Raw genomic sequence first — 17,815 nt, 5'->3', positions numbered from 1 at the left:
TACTGTGGCGGCATCTTTACGAAAACGCACAACTAACTATAAAAGCACAATGGAAATGAACTATCAAACTATGCCGCCTTAACCCATCTTAACTTTGTGAAATTAAACCTAAAATGAGTCGAAATCTGTGGACTTCTAAAAGCATTTGTCATGAGAGATTCGACCAGTTGTAATTTTCAGAATGTAACTCATTTGTACAATACCCCTACCATCCCTTGGTTTAATGAACTTTATTCGTTCCTCGAAAACTATAAAGTGAAAACTCGTATAGGGAAAAACGAAATTTAATTTATAAATAAAAACTTCATACTGTTCCCCGAGGTCTAGAAAATCACCACTTTTACTCTAACGGAGCACTTAATAATTGTTGAAAAAAAAAACATTATTGCTTGTTTCTGTTAATTAACCTATTTACACTAGACCACTAGTAAACAAATGCACCATTTCAATGCTTGAAAACTCCAAGAACGATGAAGCGCGGATTAACCGAGTCTTAGGACAGACTACAACAACGGCGTCATCTTTTCGACTACAGAGCAAAAATTGGTAAACCAAGTGTTCAAGAATCGATGGGTGGATGGATTCTTCATCACTATGCGTGTGTACCTTAACTTGTACCGTAACATGACTGAAATAGCCTTTATATCCAGGTTACACGCACATCCTGAGAAAACTGTGCACTGGTGTCGGTAATTATTGAATAAACAAGCTATGCAAAGTGAGGCACTTAGGACTCTGAAGGTGCCAATTACAAAAAACGGTAAATATTGACAGATGTTTTCCCCTTAGAGTATGTCTAACCCCTGCTGTTGAAATTTGCCGCTCATTTATAATGTGCAATGGGAAAGTCACCTCCAACTGCTGTCAGTGTCCACTGAACTACTGGCACAAGGCACCCGGTGAAAATTCTTGTAGCACCACGATTCTGATTTGCATAAAGCCGTTTTAATTAAAAAAAAATTACAGTAGACAAGGTTAGTTCAATAGTACAGTACATTAGTTTGCAACATAATTCCCTTATATAGTACATAGCTTGTTTCATTACCATAAATAGTTCAAGTTTCTTGATTCTGCACAATGCAATCGGTTTTCCAGACACAGCTCTGCTGATGTCCAGTGTCCCTTTATAAACAGAAAATCGCACCTGTGATCAAATGGATGGATATTCCCACAAAGCCACATAAACATCCTCTCTAGGATTTAATTTTTTAACTGCACTGTCCTGTCGAATATTGTATTGGACATCGTCACTGAGAAACAGTTTGGTTTGGGTACAAATGGCAATGAGAGCGATAGGAACTTAGATAACAGAGACAACCTGTACAGAAAACCATCAATCAGTAACTCACTGAAGGCTGTCACCCACTTTTCTTTTCTCTCATACAGACATTTGGTCTCTTCTCTCTTAAATGAGATCCCTGCATGTAAATAAACACGTTTTCATGCGCACATTCAACTGAGCTGAAATATTTTCCGTACCAAAGAAATAAATGATCAAAATTGATTTTGTTTGCAACAGTGATATCAATGTATTATTTTACAAGACGTACTGTAAACATGTCTTGGGACATGTACTACAGCTGGGGCCACATTTCCTGTTCTGCAATACGGGTTCTTATCATCTGAGGCACAAGTCTGTTTTTTCAAGGTGAGCAGTCAAACATTATCACTGAAGCCAAGTTACTGCTGTCCCTGTTCACAGGCCTGTGTTCTGCACACTATTATCCCAAGCATTTTACACATTATAACCCACCTTCTACAACCCTCTGCATTCAAGGTTCATAAAAAGGTAAATGGCAATCAATTATCAAATTTTAATCACAAGGTGAACACATTATTCAGAAGATGGACTTAACAGGATTTTAAGATTAAGAATTTACACAGAAGTTTTAATGCATCCCCTGGGCATTACAAATTACATGTACAAAATATATATTCATAAGTTAAAATCAGACCAAAATAAAAAAAAAAGGAAACATAAGAAGAGCAAAGTTACAAACATTACTTGTGCAAAAAAAGATGTCCTATTTATTAAAGAACACACACACATACGTCTGTCACTGAAGTCTGTGCACACAGCTATTATTTAATGTCCTTTTGTCTGTGCAAGTTTCATAGTGGTGCAAATTGGATTAGATTGCTGCTGGAATCAATTAATTCAACTGATACCTTTAGTACTTAACGCTAATTCATCCTAGTGTTAAATCTACATTTAAAAGAGCAGTAAGTGGTTTAAATAACCATATGCAGTCAATTTTAAATGAACTGAACTGGTGAATAACAGCTCTAAATGAAGGATGCCAAACCAGTTCTTTTGCCTGTAACTACTTCTGCAAGGTGGATGAGTTATAGGCAGACAGTTATGCTACTGGAAATGAAACCATCATTGAAACATGAAGCAGAGGACACTGGGTGATATCATGTGGTTGATATTATGTCAAACTGGACTTCAGAGAACAAAAGGTATCATTTTACACTTTACACAAACGGGGTGTGGATTAGGCTACCCAAACCGACACCCTGGATTAAAAAAAAACAGCTGGATGAGATCCTCGAACTATTAGCTACTAGCAACCCAACGAATGAGCTGAACCGAATGGCTGGGAGTCCCTAGGGGGTTTAACAGCAACCTCGAAGGAAAGAGCTCAACAGACACCCCAGCACCCTCACGCACTCTTCGACACGTCCACTGGAGGGCGTACAAACGCGTAGTCTCGTTCCGTTTTTGAAGGTGGCTTCCATTTTCACGAAACGTCCGAAAGCTGCTCTGGTGGGCCGGTCGTTCTACGGGCCGAGGGGGCGGCCCTAGAGACAAAAACCCCCCACCGGGCAAAACTCGGAACAGGTGCAATCAGATCGGCAGCCGGCACAGCGCCAATGCTCTACGGATCCTTGTAACTCCGACTGCGGCTCCCTCACATTACAGGTAGACAGCCTCGGCCATGAAGAGCCAGAATCCGAAACATTCAATGGGTCACCCTTAAGTCAGCAATTTGAGAATACTTTTGTCTCGATCAAGTTAGTAACTGAATTGGACGGCCCATCTGGCAACCTAGTGAGCCATAGGGGAGCTGGTATTTTAATTTCAAATACCCAAATCTGTTAAAATTAAAATCAGATGCCAAAGTGGTCTAATCTCATGTGTTCCAAGTCTAAACAAACTGATGATATGATGATGACATACAGTATACAAGCTGTTGGATGGTGGATCTCCAGGACCAGGGATGGCCATCCTTGCTCTAGATTACACCCTTCATGAATCTGATCTGTGCCGTAAGCCCAAACTCCTTTAGTCTATTCAAAACAACAAGTCTCATGTCTCAGCTGCACAGCATTGTTTTTAAAGGATCAGAAAAATAAACTCTGTAGAAAGAAGTTTTTTTGACCTGTCATAAAATAAAATTCTGTCGGTGCCTTTTAAATTCTCAGTAGCGCACGAGCCAGCCTGACAGGTCATAAAACACATGGGTTTGAAACAGGAGACATTGGTGACCAATCCCTCAGCAGATCAGGAAAACTGCCTCTAGCATCTGCAGCCATTGGCTCATATCTGTAACAGAAAATTCCAGAGATTCCCAAAGAGGCGGAGAGATTACCCACGTGCCTTAGGAAAGGCTGTGTGTTACGTTTCCCAGAGTCCTCTCCACTTGCAGGCAAAGAATATCTCCTGTGACCTGTTGGGCACCTGGAGGCTTGCAGTGACATCAGTGCGAGATATACCACTCCTCCAATCAGTATTTAGATCTCCCATAAGGCACCATGGAGCTTGCAGTGCGTCAAAAAATGAAAGGCTCTGACGGGTGGGCACGACAGAGGAGCATGTCTGTAGGTCCTCATTCTTTCAGTGCAATGCAATTCAATGCAATTTAAAAGAAAACATTTTTGCAGAAAAAGTCATAGCTTCTTTGCACAGTCATAACAGAATTCCCACTAACACATTAAAATATGATCCTTTAAATATTCCCTTATTTGTCACAATTAGTCCCTTCATATACATGGTGTATGACACCATCTTGAATAACAAGCTGTGTGCTGCATGCTGGGATTCCTAGTTCTCCCCTATCCCTTTTCCAGCTTTATGGAATCTGTGCTCCTAACGTCACCCATCTGACTTTAAAGTGGCCAGAAGAATAAAAAGAACTGTACATCGCTGTTTGTCAAGCTCTCCAGAAAACGCATTAGGCTGCTGACGTTAATCGTGCAATCACTGAAAAAAAGGAAAGCAGGAGCAGTAAACAAAGCAGTTAAGTAAAATGCTGAATTTAGGGTGTGGCTAAGACACCAACTCAAAATTTGGCCATTGGGTCTCCAATTCTGCATCCTGCATCCTGCGTTGCTATGAGAAAGATGCTATTTGCATTGAACGTTGCAAGAAAAAAAAATCATAAACTTTCACACTGGAACGCACAGGCTGTGGAAACAACCAGGGGACTACCTGGTCCTACCAGCTTGGTCCTCTGAAGGAGCAGTGTCTGCTTATCAGTATCACTGTGGTCAGCAGAATATGTCAATCATTAGTGGACGGCACAGAGACGGCTGTGAAACAAACAAGACCTGTTTACAGAACTCTAGCAGGGGTGGGGGGGTCAGAAAAACAGCAGTCGTTTCACTCACACCCCGCAGTTCAGAAAAACCTAACACCTGGAAACCTGCCGAAAGTACCCTGGGCAATTCCAGACAGGCTGCACTTGGGAATCAGGCGCTTTCAGGAGATGAAATGGATGGAATGTCAGTGATTTAAAGCAAGACCTTCTCACAGAAGATATTCCCAGGACATAGCGCAGACCTCATACACAAAGACTAGGAAATGCCATTGAGTATATGGTCCAGACGTCCACCCCACCACGTTCTCTCCTGGTTACTGTGGCTTTAACAGTTTTTACACCCGCAGAGAGAGCAGGACCAGTTACCCACTCAGCTACATCATAGGAAGGGGGGGGCGATTTCAGAATCACAGTCACAATCAGCGACGCACTGGTGTGGCATGTCTCAACCAGCCCCTTGTGAAAACAGATTGTGAAATACGCACCACATTTCTACCGATTCAAATTTCAGTAAGTACGAGATTTTATTTTTCTGAAGAAAGCTCAATGAACATCTCTAAGAAGGTTTTTTTTGGCTAAGTTTTCTAGCAGGCACCTACACTTTCCTTTCTCATGCTTTGCAACTGGAAACATATTTGAATGTAGTCATGCAATTCTATTTTAGATATAACTACAATGCCTAAGGTACTTATCGTTCTTTAAATTTTTTCTGCTATTTGTACTATTTACAGTTCAGACATTTTGAAAGAAAAAGCTACTTTGTGCTGACATGCAAACGTGAACGACACCACAAAAACATTCTCAGAGATTTGCCATGTGAACTCCATGCAGATTGTTCTTCTGACTTTAACTTTAACTGACTTTAACGATTCCAGCCACAGTAAGATCTTGTAGCATTTGGGTGATTCTGCAGAAAAGGCCGTTTCAATCCAAGTTACAAATCCAGGGTAACTGGCATTTTCATCTTCCAACAGTTAAAACCACAGTAAGAACCAGGTGGAACCAAGAAATAATAATAATAAAAAACATTACACACAAACAACACATAGACCCTGACTGTCACACAATTATAGGCCTTAGTGTCAGTCCCTTTTAGTGTCACAAGAGGTCCTTAAACTGAAGGTGCAACAATACAATTCATACTTGGTGTACAAGGAGGTGCAAGTCTCAAAACATACTGCAGGGTCCTTTGTCAAGTACGTTTTGGACACAAAGTCTAAAGAAAGCAGGCATCTTGCTACTGCAGGCTGCTTCCAGCACTGTGGTCTTTTCCTGGTGTAGACTGGGTGGTGGTGAAGGCCAGTGTGTGGGAAGGTAGACCTGAGGAGGATGTAGCTGCCTCGCGCGCTCCCAGCAGGAGTGTCACGGCCTTCTTCACAGTAGGGGGGCTCAGCTGTCTTATTTCCTACCGCTCTCCAAGCAGTGCTGGAACTGGGCAAAGCTTAGGAAGACCTGCTCCAGAGAAATCTGGCTCACACAGTAGTCCTCAATCCCATACTTCTCTTTGGCAGCTTCCAGGGTTCCAAACACCTAGACAAAGAGTTGGATTCAAGAGCAGACTGGGTTACAAAGCTGCATAACAAAATAAGGGTCTCACAAGAACAGAAGGTTTTATGATCTTGGACCAGCTGCATGCCCATCAACAACAGCTTGCATTTAACAGCTGTAGAGAAAGCAGACCCAGAATGGAGCTCTCTGGGATTTGTGATACGGCACGGAGAAGGGACTACATCGATTCAATCCCCACGCCATTTGAGAATGTTTCACAAACTCCAAAACTACGGCAATGGTGCGGGAGATGCCTCCTCGCCGGGTGAAAGGGGAGACGGGGATGAAAATGAAGCAGCAGGAAGAGGGGCAGGACAGAGAAAAGTACTACCTGTGCCCAGGTGAGGCTCTTGTCAGTCAGGTGATAATGGACCATGCCCTGGTGCTCATCCTTCAGCATGCTCCCTGGCAACGAGAGCACCGCGGTGATCAGACAGAAACACTCCAGACCCCGGGACCAGCCGCGACCTCCGAGGGCCACACTGTCTTCGGGCCCTTCACCGCGCAAAGTCTCTTAGCCTCTTCTCAGCACTCAAAGTGCTTAAAGGAAACTTCAGCGGCTGTGTTATTAAGGTTCTATATAACCCCCCCTTGGTACGAGACAGGTGCGATCTGCGCCCCAGCCCGTGGAGAGCCGATTCCGAGCCGTTCGCTCACCTGGGAAGGTGCTCTCGATGAAGTCCTTGAAAGGCTGCAGGTCGGTCTCCTCAAACTCCACCCTCACCTTGGCCAGGAGGGTGTAGCCGCTGCCAAACTTGCTCTTGAGGTGCTGGGGGCTGCCCAGGCATTTGAACTGGCCATTGACCATCACAGCCAGCCGGGTGCACAGCGCCTCGCATTCCTCCATACTGCCGCACAGCAGTTCAAGGGAAGGGTTAGACACAGCGGGGACACACACGGCCATAGCAGCCAGGGACATACCACACGTCTGCAAGAAGACCTTCCTCTGACGGGTTACGCCACTACTAATGAAATAAAGTCATTCTTCAACCACACCTGTCATCACAACGGATCCCACAGCCCTTTGCACATACAAGGGGACCACTCTGGTGAGATGTAGCCCTTCAACTCCAGTATCCCCACTGCATAGTACAGTACATTGGGCAAAGTAAGAAAGTTCTTCAACTATATTTAGGGGGGAGAATGTTAAGGAGGCCAGACTGAGCAGAAGTGGATTTCAGCCACCACTACTGATCGCCATTGACAAGGTACCCAGGACCTTGGTTTCACGTCTCATTCGAAGAGCACTGTTCACTTCACTAGGGCACTAGATTGGAAATTACGGTCCACAAGGAACCTACTGCCACCTGCTGTTCCACCAACATCACTTGCAGGAGCAACCTGGGTTTTCCTCGGAGGCCTCTCATCCCAGTACAGACCAGGTCCAGCCTTAGCTTCTGAGATCAGGCTAGCAGGTGAAAACGCTGCTTCCCAAATATAACACTTTAATGTATTAGAGATTTAACCAGTGGTGGGGGGGGGGGGGGGGGGGATTAAAAACACCACAAGAAAAAAGTCTATTACAAGATTTTCTAAAAAGACATTAAGCAGCTGCTAAAACATACTAAATCACATTACAACATTTTGCATTAGATTTGCAAAAGGCCAGAGACTTCCAAAACCTGTAAAGACTGAAAACCTGGAATTGCCTAAGCAAGCCTGAGAATAAATGTTAAGAAAATTAATCCCTATCATGTTCATGCTAAGCATTCACTAACATACTTTATCTGGCTGGTGCAACTGTCACATGTCTTTAAAATAACAAGTTCCAGGATACAATAATGAATGCATTCTCGCACTAAATCTACGTGATATGCACTGTGCTATCTTTATTATTCTTATCCAGAGGAGGTAAATGAAAACTTATTGATAGGTTCTTTACCATCTTATGGCCCAAATTTTTCTTTTTGCATAAAAAGAAGAATATTTTGTAGGCTATACAGGAGGACAAACTCTAGCATGATTCTGCCGTCTGAATTCACTGCTCACAAAAATTATCCTCCTCGAAGTCCAGATTCAGAGTTCATAGACCTTTTCAGTGCAAACAGGGCTGAAGTAGGAATTCAGGGCACCCGATGGACCGATCAGTGATTCTAGTAAAGAATAACCAGCAGGAGGACCACAGAGTTCAGATGGCAGAGCAGAGGAGAGGGACGTACCTGTGAGAGGTGATGATGATGGCTTTCCCCGATTCTCGCGTCCTGGTTACCGCATCCCACAGCAGTCGCCTAGCAACGGGGTCCATCCCCGTGGAGGGCTCGTCCAGGAATATGACGGGTGGCCCCCCGATAAGAGCCATCCCTGCACTCAGCTTTCTTTTATTCCCCCCGCTGACAGAGGGAGGGAGAGAAATGCGTCAGTCTCGCCAGCAGGCCGCAAGATCCACGATGCTTCTGGGCTGTTAGGGAGCTGGGTGAAATGGCCCCCCTTACAAACAGCACAAATGGTGTGCTCTGTTTGTGCCTTGAAAGTAGCATTTGTGCCGTTTTCTTTCCTCAAATATAGCGCCCTTTTTCAGGGAAGTGACTTTATTCAATCCCCCCTAGGACAGCGCAGGAGACCTTAACCAGTCTCATTCGTTTGTCCTGGTCTGTGCTGTTGGAAGTAGTGTCTGAGGTAATTTTGCCCTCGAGATATAGCTCCTTCTTTTTCCAGGGTGACACGTGACTTATGTCACCATCGTGGGGAGCTTGCGGACATCACACCCCAAAAAAGAACGAGCTAGCACTCTAGAATGAAAGCAGCACAAATGCCACGTTCAAAGGCACTGACCAGCACAAACAAATGTGGTGGGTTTCACTGTACTGTCTGAAGGGGGACCAACTCCACTGAGCTAATTTTGGGGTACTTCTTCCAACTCACTGAAAACAGGTGCTTCAGAGAAGCAAATGAATTCAGACCCAATAAAAACCAGAACGCTGTGAATCACAAGTCAGTGGTGTCCTCATTTTAAACCTGAAAAAAAAACATCAACACAAGCTGAAAGAGTGAAATGGCTGAAAAATAGGTTACAAACGAGAGGAGATCACCTGGCTTGTCTGGCCTGTTTAGTATTTAGGAGCTGATTGATCCAAGGATCTCCTCCAGCTGTTTCCTGAAGGAAGCCAGGAATTGGCTATAACTTTGTTGCTTTGCAGCTTGTTCCAGACTCCTACCACCCTTTATGTAAAGAAATGCCTCCTGCTCTCGGCTTTACATGGAATCCTGCATAGTCTCCACTTGTGTTCTCAGATTTGTGTTTTTGTGTTCCATCTGAATAAAATGTCCCTCTGTTGCTTTGTTGGTGTCTTTGAGGATTTTGAATAAGAGTAGGAGGGTCCCCTTGTCTCCTCCTCTGTCAGACTAAAAAGGCGAAGCTCCTTCAAAGTGTCAATTTGGGACATTCGTTCGAACTCAGGAATAGATCTGGATGCTCTTCTCTGGACTGACTGCAGAGAAAGCAATAATGTTCCTACAGGGTGGTGACCAAAACTGCACACACATTTCTAAATCAGGCCCTATCAGTGTGTTCCACAGTGATTTCAGTCCTTGATCTCAGTTCTACACTTTGAAATATACAGGGCACCAGAAAATGAAAGAGCGGCGGGATGAACTGTACATCCTAACTCGAGGCGCAGGGTCTCCAGCAGCTGCGCTCTCTGCTCCGGGGCTGAGCTGTACCTGTAGTTGCGGACCAGCTTGTCGGCGTGTGGCTCCAGCAGGAGGGACCGCAGCACGTTCTCCACGCAGCCCGCCACGTACTTCTCCGGGATGCCCCGCAGGCGTGCGTACATGTTCAGCGTTTCCCGTCCTGTCATGTGGTCCAAGAGGGCGTCAAACTGGGGGCAGTAGCCAATCCGCTGCTGCACCTGCGGGGGAAGACAGGTTCCATGGTGGATTTAATGGGGAAGTGCAGAGCTGTGTCCTTAACGTTGTTCCCCTAAAAGGCACATCTCCCCTCCCTTTGGCTCATACACGGTGTGAGAGTGCAGTCAGTTCAGACAATGGAGCTTCTTGTCTGGACTACATTTCCCAGAATGCTATAGGGGAATGACCCGCTTCCCTTGGTCACCTGACCGATTGTTGTGCACCAGCTGGTCAGGTGACCAAGGGCAGTAAGTCATTCTCCATAACATTCTGGGAGAGAAGGAAGCCACGGACTGACAAAGTGACTGATAAATAGTGGGTTTAAAACGTCGGAGATGTGATTTTGAGAAGAGTCTGTTAGGTGAAAAACATACATGTATACAAATGTAAATATATTTTAAAAAGAGATTCCAAAATTTCCAGTGAAGGTGAAACTCATACAGGTTCCACAGTCTTGGGTCAAACTTGATCCACTCACACAAATAAAGCACCTAACTCCAAACATAGAGCAGAAGCTTCCCACCACACCTTCTTGATATCCCTCAGGATGCTGTAGCCATCGATGTAGGCATCTCCACTGGTCACGGTCTCGTCCCCGGTCAGCATCTTGAAGGTGGTGGTCTTTCCGGCTCCGTTGAAGCCCAGCAGCCCGAAGCACTCCCCCTTCCCGACCGCCAGGGACAGGCGGTCAACGGCCAGCAAGGTCTCTCCGCTGCTGTAGACCTGAGAGGAAGACGAGAGCCCGTTTCACACCACCACAGATCCGGATGACTCGCCAACTGGCCAACTAGCATAAAAAAACATGAAGCATTTTCTGCCTGGGCAACTGCTGGTATAACGGCTGCTGTTTCCCTAACTTTTAGACCAGAACATAGGAAAAAGCATTTTACTGAATGCTTTCATACCCGACTTCACGACGTAAGAGCATTAAGAAAGATCACCAATGAGGACAGGCTTAACTGGGTAGTCTAACACAGCTGGTTCCCAGCAGCCTGATGTCACAAGAATCCTTCCCCGTTCACTTCTTGAAGAAAGGCTGGGTATGAGCTTCAACAACACGGCTGGGATGCTCGGTCCAGACTCCCGCCACAAGTCTTTGTGTGCTTCCTCTGCTTTCTACTTGCGTCTTCTAGTCTGATTTGGCTGATGATGTGGAAGTCCTTTGGGCATTTCACGTACTTGGATCGAATCCCCTTTGGTTTTTGCCAGACCAAACACATCCTTTTACCCCCTCTTAAGAGATTCCCCGAAGACCAGGAATTAAGGTAGTCGCCCGTCTTGGGTCTGATCCAGAGCAACATGTACTTTTCGAAACGTGGCAGCCAAAACAGTAAACGGTATTCTACATAAGGTCTGACTAATACACTGGGCAGTTTGAGCGTTCCTTTCCTCGATTCCTGGATTCAAACGTTTTTACCAGCCTACCTACCAGGACGATGCCAGCTGTCAGGAGCGTCAAGTCAAGTGCTCCGATGGGAGGCGGCTGCTCCTACCTTGCTCAGCTCCTGCAGGACCAGAGGGCTTCCCATCATGGACTCCACGGCAGGCTGGCACTCCAGCACGCGCTTCCTCTCCTCCGCCACGTCCCTGTCCTCCGGCACCAGGGCGGCCTCGCTCGTCACGGCCACCTGCAGCCGAGCCAAGCCACCGCGGAAACCAGGAAGCGTCACGTACAGCGGAATAGCCACCTGGACCGTTCCCCATGCCCCGCTAGACGGCTGGTTTACCAGCTCGGGCTTTGCGGAGTCGTTCTCCCAGAGGTTCTTATTAATTCGATTAAAGCAATTTAGGCAAAAGCTGAGCTGGAGTGCCGCCGATAGGGTTCGCGGTTTGCAAAAGGCGCAGGAGCTGACCAATCAGCGATCCGTGTGAGTTTAGCTTCAATTTAAGCCCTGAACCCAAGACCACTGCTGTCTATGCTCACAAAGTTATCACACGCTGTTTATGGGGGCGTCATTCCAGGCTGAAATCGCCTCTGGAGGCAACATGACACCTGGGAGTACTACAAGATTAAATGTATTGTGGGGGTCACAGGCTGACTCCTTAGGGCAAAATACAACACCCAGAGTGCAGAAAAAAAAAATTAGAACCTGTACTCTTGACAACAGTAACTGTAGTTAATTCCGAACTGGGTTCCTATGTTACTGGGGTATCCTGGCTATGCTATAAACCTGCAACCTCCTAAACACCTGCGGAATGGGGCATTTGTATATGAAAACATCTGTCCTTTTGCCGACACTTCTTACGTCAGGCGACAGACGTGCCTGTCTGCTCCTGCAATTCAAGCTTTTTGCGTGTGTGAGTGCGTACACCTAATTGTAAGCCTTGCATCAGTGAGGAGCACAGTGCTTGGCTCAACAATGCTTGAAAATTCTAGTCCCAAGCCCTTCTTAAGAGCATGCAGGGGTCACAATCCCTTAATAAAAGCTCCTCATAAATATGCTGGGATTGTCCAGTTGACCCCATACGCCCCTTAGATATATGCCAGCTGTATGCACCAGCATCTTCATCAGGGCCTCCAGGGTGCATGTCACCAAGCTGGTCTAGTGTTCAGGCCTGCTGATTATTGTGCTTGGTGTTTTGTCCCTGCCGCACACCAAGGCCGCTAAACGGAACCCCAGCTCGGGGGCAGGTGTCAGGAGACTTCCTCAGCACACGCAGGAGAGGACGGCACTCACTTTCTTGCGCCTCCTGAAGAGGGCGCCGCAGAGGCGGCAGAGAGTGCGGAACCAATGGAGCTCGATGACGAAGAGGAGAACGAGGAAGACGGCGCCCTGTGAAGACATGGCCACTAGGAACCGTCCCACCCCAGGTGCTGCCCAGTCGAAGTAGTTCTCCTGATAGGTGAGATCTGCAAAACAAATAAGGCACTGGCCTTTACCCAAGAACACTGCCGCTACCCGTGATACATCTGTATTCATCAATGATATTATATTTTCCACGGCTGAGCTTGGTTTAATTTTCAAACCAAGCTTGATGTGTCTTCAGTCTGGAACATCCCAAATTCCAAGTTCGTTTCAAACCTAACACGAATCGACACCGCTGAGCGTCCACCTACCTGAGCCGAAGCTGGCCTCACGTCGCTCAGGAGAAGCCGATTAGTGAAAAGCCACTCTCGAGCAAAGACAACCAGTTTCTACAATCTGACCTACAAAGACCTTCGTCGCCTTGCAGCAGGGAGCTGGATCAGTCATGATCAGTCAGCAACAGTCAATGGTCAGATCGCACTTTCTCTGACATTATTGTGACAGTGGATTGATGGACCGTGGCTTATTTTCACAATGGGCAGATTAGGGCATCCCAGTCTTGGCCCTGGAGAGCTGGTCTGCCTGCCTGCAAATCTCTACTGAAACCCAGTGAAACCCAGTGAACCCAGCCACTCAGGATTTAAATCTTCTCATTGATTTAACTGGAGTAATTCAACAGCTTCTGCGGACTGTGCCATTTTTAATCTCATCCACAGCAAAAGAACCATTAATGAGAACTGTAAGATGAAGTAAAATGTATCTGAGACATCAATAGGAAACCTGTAGGTAATGAAAGGGAAATGGCTCATGTACTAAATGAGTATTTTACTAGGAAGAAGTCAACATGTTCTCAGGCAGCAGAGTGAAGCGGTTTATCAAACATTATTAGCATAGAAAATGGAAAAATGTTTCAGGTACTAGAAGGACTCAGGATAAATAAATCTCCAGGGCTTGATGGCATCTTACCAATTGTGTTCAAGGGAAAAAGAGATGTTCAGAAGCCACAGACACAACTCTTCCAGCAGTTGCTCGGACAGGGGTAATCCCCTTTAACAGTTGCTAATGTAGTGTCCATCCGTTAAGAAAGGTGACAATCATACACCAAAGTCTGACTTCTACTATACATAAGATTATGGAAAAAATTATTAAAAATCGAGGATCACCTATATTGAAATAACATTATAGGGAGAACATGAATTTAGAAAAGGTAGGTCTTGCCCAACCAGCTTGTTAGAGATCTCTGTAAAGCAACAATAGGACTCATGAGCATATGATATTTTCAGAAGGCATTTTGATAAAGCTTTTTATAAAAGATTAATTCTCTAATTATACATGATTGGCATTCAGGGAAATGCATACGCTTGTACTGGTCAATTAACTCTCTGTCAAAAGGTAAAAGTTCAAACCGGGGAGATGAAATTAGTGGAGTACCACAGGGACCTGTACTAGGACCACATGTGACTCTGGAGTACAGTCTACTCGGTGGTGGATTTCAATCAGACAAAATGACATTCAGAAGCAGTCACAGGACGGAAAACAGACCCGGAGTTCTCTGTACTTACTGTACATTTGACAAATTGCTTCGCTCAAGCTGCTGGAAGGGCAGAACTTCAGCAGCTCATAGTTCTGGTAGAACTCGCTGAATGCCATGCCCAGGCAGTAGTTAGGGAAGACCAGGAAGACTTTATCAAGAATCTTGGAGAGGTCTACAAGCTTGAGTTCTGGAGGGGTGGGGGGGAGGGGGAGGAACAAAACAGGAAACTCTTAATACAGAGCGCCGCGGGCTGGCTTCACGACGGACGACGGCAACAGCAGGCACCGGCCCTCACCAGGGATGGCCATGATTGTGACGGTGAGGAAGGTGGCGGTGCCGCTGATCATGTTGAAGATGGTGAGGCGGGTGTAGGCCGTGGCCGCGGTGGAGAAGAGGAAGCTCAGCAGGTACATCAGGGGGATGACGGCCCAGCCGTACAGCATCAGGATCAGCATGACGTCCACGAGGTGCGTGTCCTGAGTGAAGGCCTGCACGCCGAAGGCCCTGAACACCACCTGCGTGCACACACGCACACACACACACAGACATGGGGGAGACCCGCTTGAGACGCAAGAACTCAACTGGCTCTGAAAGTAAAACCAGAACGTGGGTGAATTCAGGTCTCGGGTGAGCAGAACATTCCAGGGAGCCCGCAAAACCAGAAATCCTACATTTAGCATTTTCTCCGAGTTCAGGTCTGGTGTAGTATGCTCTCCGTACATTTTGTCCTCCCAATTATCTTTCGTAAGTCATAACCAGAGCAGAAAAATGGGAAATCGGACTGAGAAGCTACATCTTTGAGGGCACTGGGCTACCTAAATGTAAAACTAGAGAAGAAAAGGAGCACCAAGGTGCAGCTGTTGTCGGGGCTTCTGGACTTGTAACTGGAAGGAGGTGGGTTCCCATCCCAGGTGAGACAAGACAGGTGTACTTTTGAACAAGCTGCTTCACCTGAATTGCTCCAGTACAATACCTGGCCGGGTCAAAAGAGAGGCCGCTTTGGACTAAAGCATCGTCCACGTAAATCAGCAATGAGAAAGAGTGAAACACTGACCAGCATGAGCACGCAGGGCAGCAGGAAATTGATGAGGTCCCACAGCAGTGCAGAGAACCAGAAGTTGGACAGGTAGACACCGCTGACCTGCTGCACGTGTTTGGACTTGAGGGAGCGTTCGGTGACCAGGAGCAGAGCGAAGGTACTGGACAGGGAGGCCATGCCGTACATCAGGTTAATGGCAATGGCAAAGCCTGTCTGGCCCCTGTAGCAGAGAGAAGAGAGTGAGAAACGCAACTTCAGAGCCTGTCAAAGATCATCCATCCCCTTTCTAACTGCTTTATCCAATACAGGGTTGTAGGGGAGCCAGAGCCTATCCCAGCAAGCAATGGGTGCCAGGCGGGATACACCCTGGACGGGACGCCAGTCCATCGCAGACACACACACTCTCACACCAGAGCCGATTTTTAACAGAAGCCAATTAACCTGGACTCTGGGAGGAAACGCAGTGAGACCATACCAGTTTCACGCAGACAGCACCCCAGGAATTGAACTCGGAGCCCCAGAGCTGCAAGGCAGCCAGGCTAACCACTGTGCCACCCAAGTTTGGTGTTCTCATTTCACAATTCACAAATCCTGTAGTAGTCACATAAAAACGTGAGGTTGAACAACCGAACAATGAAGCATTAACCAGCTTTGGGGAAACAAAAACCGCGTGTAACGAATCAGGATTATCAGTGTGAATCTCACGAACGGAAACAACATGAGAGTTCTGGCTTGTTACTCCATTTTGCACTGGATTTTTCAAAGGGTTTGGAAAAAAGAAAGATTTCACTAGCAATTGTCTAAAATGTGCTCATTTTAACTGAAAGGAGAGTGAAACTGCCGAGCCACTCGGCACGCTTATATTTTCCAACGCGGCAAGGCGCTGGCTGGCAGTGAGCCACCACAGGGCGGCCCCCTGGAAACGCAGGGCCCCGGCACCGGGTCCGACTGCTCCTTACTCCGTGAGCTCGTCGCGGGCGGTCTCCGAGACGTTCCGCGGCATGGGGTAGTTCCCGGCGCGGATGGAGGCGTTGGGCCCCGCGATGAGCCTGTAGATGGCGTTGTCCACCAGCAGCAGCGCAGCGGGGGGGGTGTGGTAGCCCTGGTTGTTGAAGTAGGCCGTCGCCTCCACCCCGCTGGGGCCGTCCCTGACGGACGCGCCCGCCACGCAGTGCTCGTTGAAGGCGCCGCCCTCGTCCTCGGCCGCCCGCAGCACGTACTCTGGCAGGCCTGCAGGGGGAGACAAACGCAACACTCAAGCCCTGGGCGGAGAGGCCGAGCGCCAGGAGAGGCTAGACCTGCAGTTTATCAGCAGGGTTTTAAAGGTTTTGTGAACAAGCAGCAACGGAGAAATAGAAAAGGAGCTGTGCACTCGCGTTGCCTTGAAATTAAATTTTGATGGGGGTCAGTTCCTTTCAAACCCCCCAGACTGCTGTTCCTGAAGGACGACGAGCTGGGCTCTCACCGGAGACGTTTATGGCCCGGGCCTTCTCCGCCGGGAGCTGGCCCCGGTACGCCGCAGCCAGGGCCGCTGCCAGAGAGCCGGCCCCGGGTTCCAGGGCCACGGGCACAGCGGTGGGGCCGTAGAGGCTCAGGGCCAGGCGCAGCTGGGGCGAGTCCTGGGGCCCGGGGAAGGCGCGGGCCACCACCAGGGCCAGCACGGTGAAAATCAGCGGCACCAGGAACTGCGCCACCATGACCTTCCAGTTGCGCCAGCTGTACAGCGCCCTCTTCAGGAACATGGCGTAGAACTGCTGCAGGAAGAGCTTGGCCTGGCGAGGCGGGGGAGAGAGAGAGGAGCCGTCAATTTCCGAGCGCACAAAGGACTTTAACGAAGAGGTTTGAAACCTCTTTGTTGATGTAACAGCCGTATCTGCCTGAAGAACAAAGCCCGCCATCGAGCTTCCGAGTCCCACGCGCCTCAGATTCAGAAACCGAGAAGGGCGACACTGCACTGGTGTGTGATACCAGAGTGACTACTTGTCAGATGTGGCATAATGTGGCATCCCCTCTATGACAGGCTTGCAGGAATGAAGAGCACGTTCAGTAATAGACTGATTCACCCACGGTGCGACAGGGAGCGCTACAGGAGGTCATTCTTGCCGTCTGCCATAAGACTGTACAACGCATCCACCTTGCGTCTTGGCAGAGGCAACATCGACAGTGACCTGTTTCTGGACTAAACGCATATACACATCTACTGCTACATCTGTTCTCTTTCTTTTTCTTTTTCCCGTTTACAACCACTTTTGTGCAATATATGCCAGGGACCTGTGCAATACATTTACATCTATATTTATATCTATATCTATATTACATCTATATTTATATTCATATGTGTGATACGTTTTTCTGTGTACTGTTCTGTTCTAGTTTGCTCTTGTGTGTCCGGACTGTAAGTAACTCTTGTATTGTATTGTATGTATTGTACTATTAGTATATAATTCGTTACACTGTGGCTGTGTTGTGTGTGTTAAGCTGCTGTTGCACTGCAATTTCCCTCACGGGATCAATAAAGTATCTATCTATCTATAACAAAAGGAGAGCAGTTTTTTAT

At 47.1% G+C, this 17,815-nt stretch overlaps 1 protein-coding gene across 3 annotated transcripts in view; it reads right to left on the bottom strand.

Annotated features, from left to right (window-relative positions):
- Positions 1-923: 923 nt before the first annotated feature.
- Positions 924-17,815, bottom strand: part of abca3b (ATP binding cassette subfamily A member 3b) — a 60,372-nt gene continuing 43,480 nt past the window's right edge. For all 3 annotated transcript variants that reach the window (XM_088612429.1, XM_088612431.1, XM_088612430.1), the window contains exons 19-31: positions 16,724-17,030; positions 16,218-16,488; positions 15,274-15,478; positions 14,515-14,734; positions 14,248-14,406; positions 12,617-12,789; positions 11,432-11,566; positions 10,467-10,661; positions 9,753-9,940; positions 8,252-8,422; positions 6,750-6,940; positions 6,424-6,497; positions 924-6,074 (exon numbers count right to left, since the gene is read on the bottom strand). In XM_088612429.1, coding sequence (XP_088468555.1) covers positions 5,943-6,074; positions 6,424-6,497; positions 6,750-6,940; positions 8,252-8,422; positions 9,753-9,940; positions 10,467-10,661; positions 11,432-11,566; positions 12,617-12,789; positions 14,248-14,406; positions 14,515-14,734; positions 15,274-15,478; positions 16,218-16,488; positions 16,724-17,030 — 2,421 coding nt within the window. In that variant the 3' untranslated portion in view covers positions 924-5,942. The remainder of the gene's footprint in view (positions 6,075-6,423; positions 6,498-6,749; positions 6,941-8,251; positions 8,423-9,752; positions 9,941-10,466; positions 10,662-11,431; positions 11,567-12,616; positions 12,790-14,247; positions 14,407-14,514; positions 14,735-15,273; positions 15,479-16,217; positions 16,489-16,723; positions 17,031-17,815) is intronic.

The sequence above is a fragment of the Lepisosteus platostomus genome, chromosome 19, assembly GCF_059453375.1.
Source record: "Lepisosteus platostomus isolate fLepPlt1 chromosome 19, fLepPlt1.hap1, whole genome shotgun sequence".
Classification (NCBI taxonomy): Eukaryota; Metazoa; Chordata; class Actinopteri; order Semionotiformes; family Lepisosteidae; genus Lepisosteus; species Lepisosteus platostomus.
This window is presented reverse-complemented; position numbering and strand designations above follow the sequence as displayed.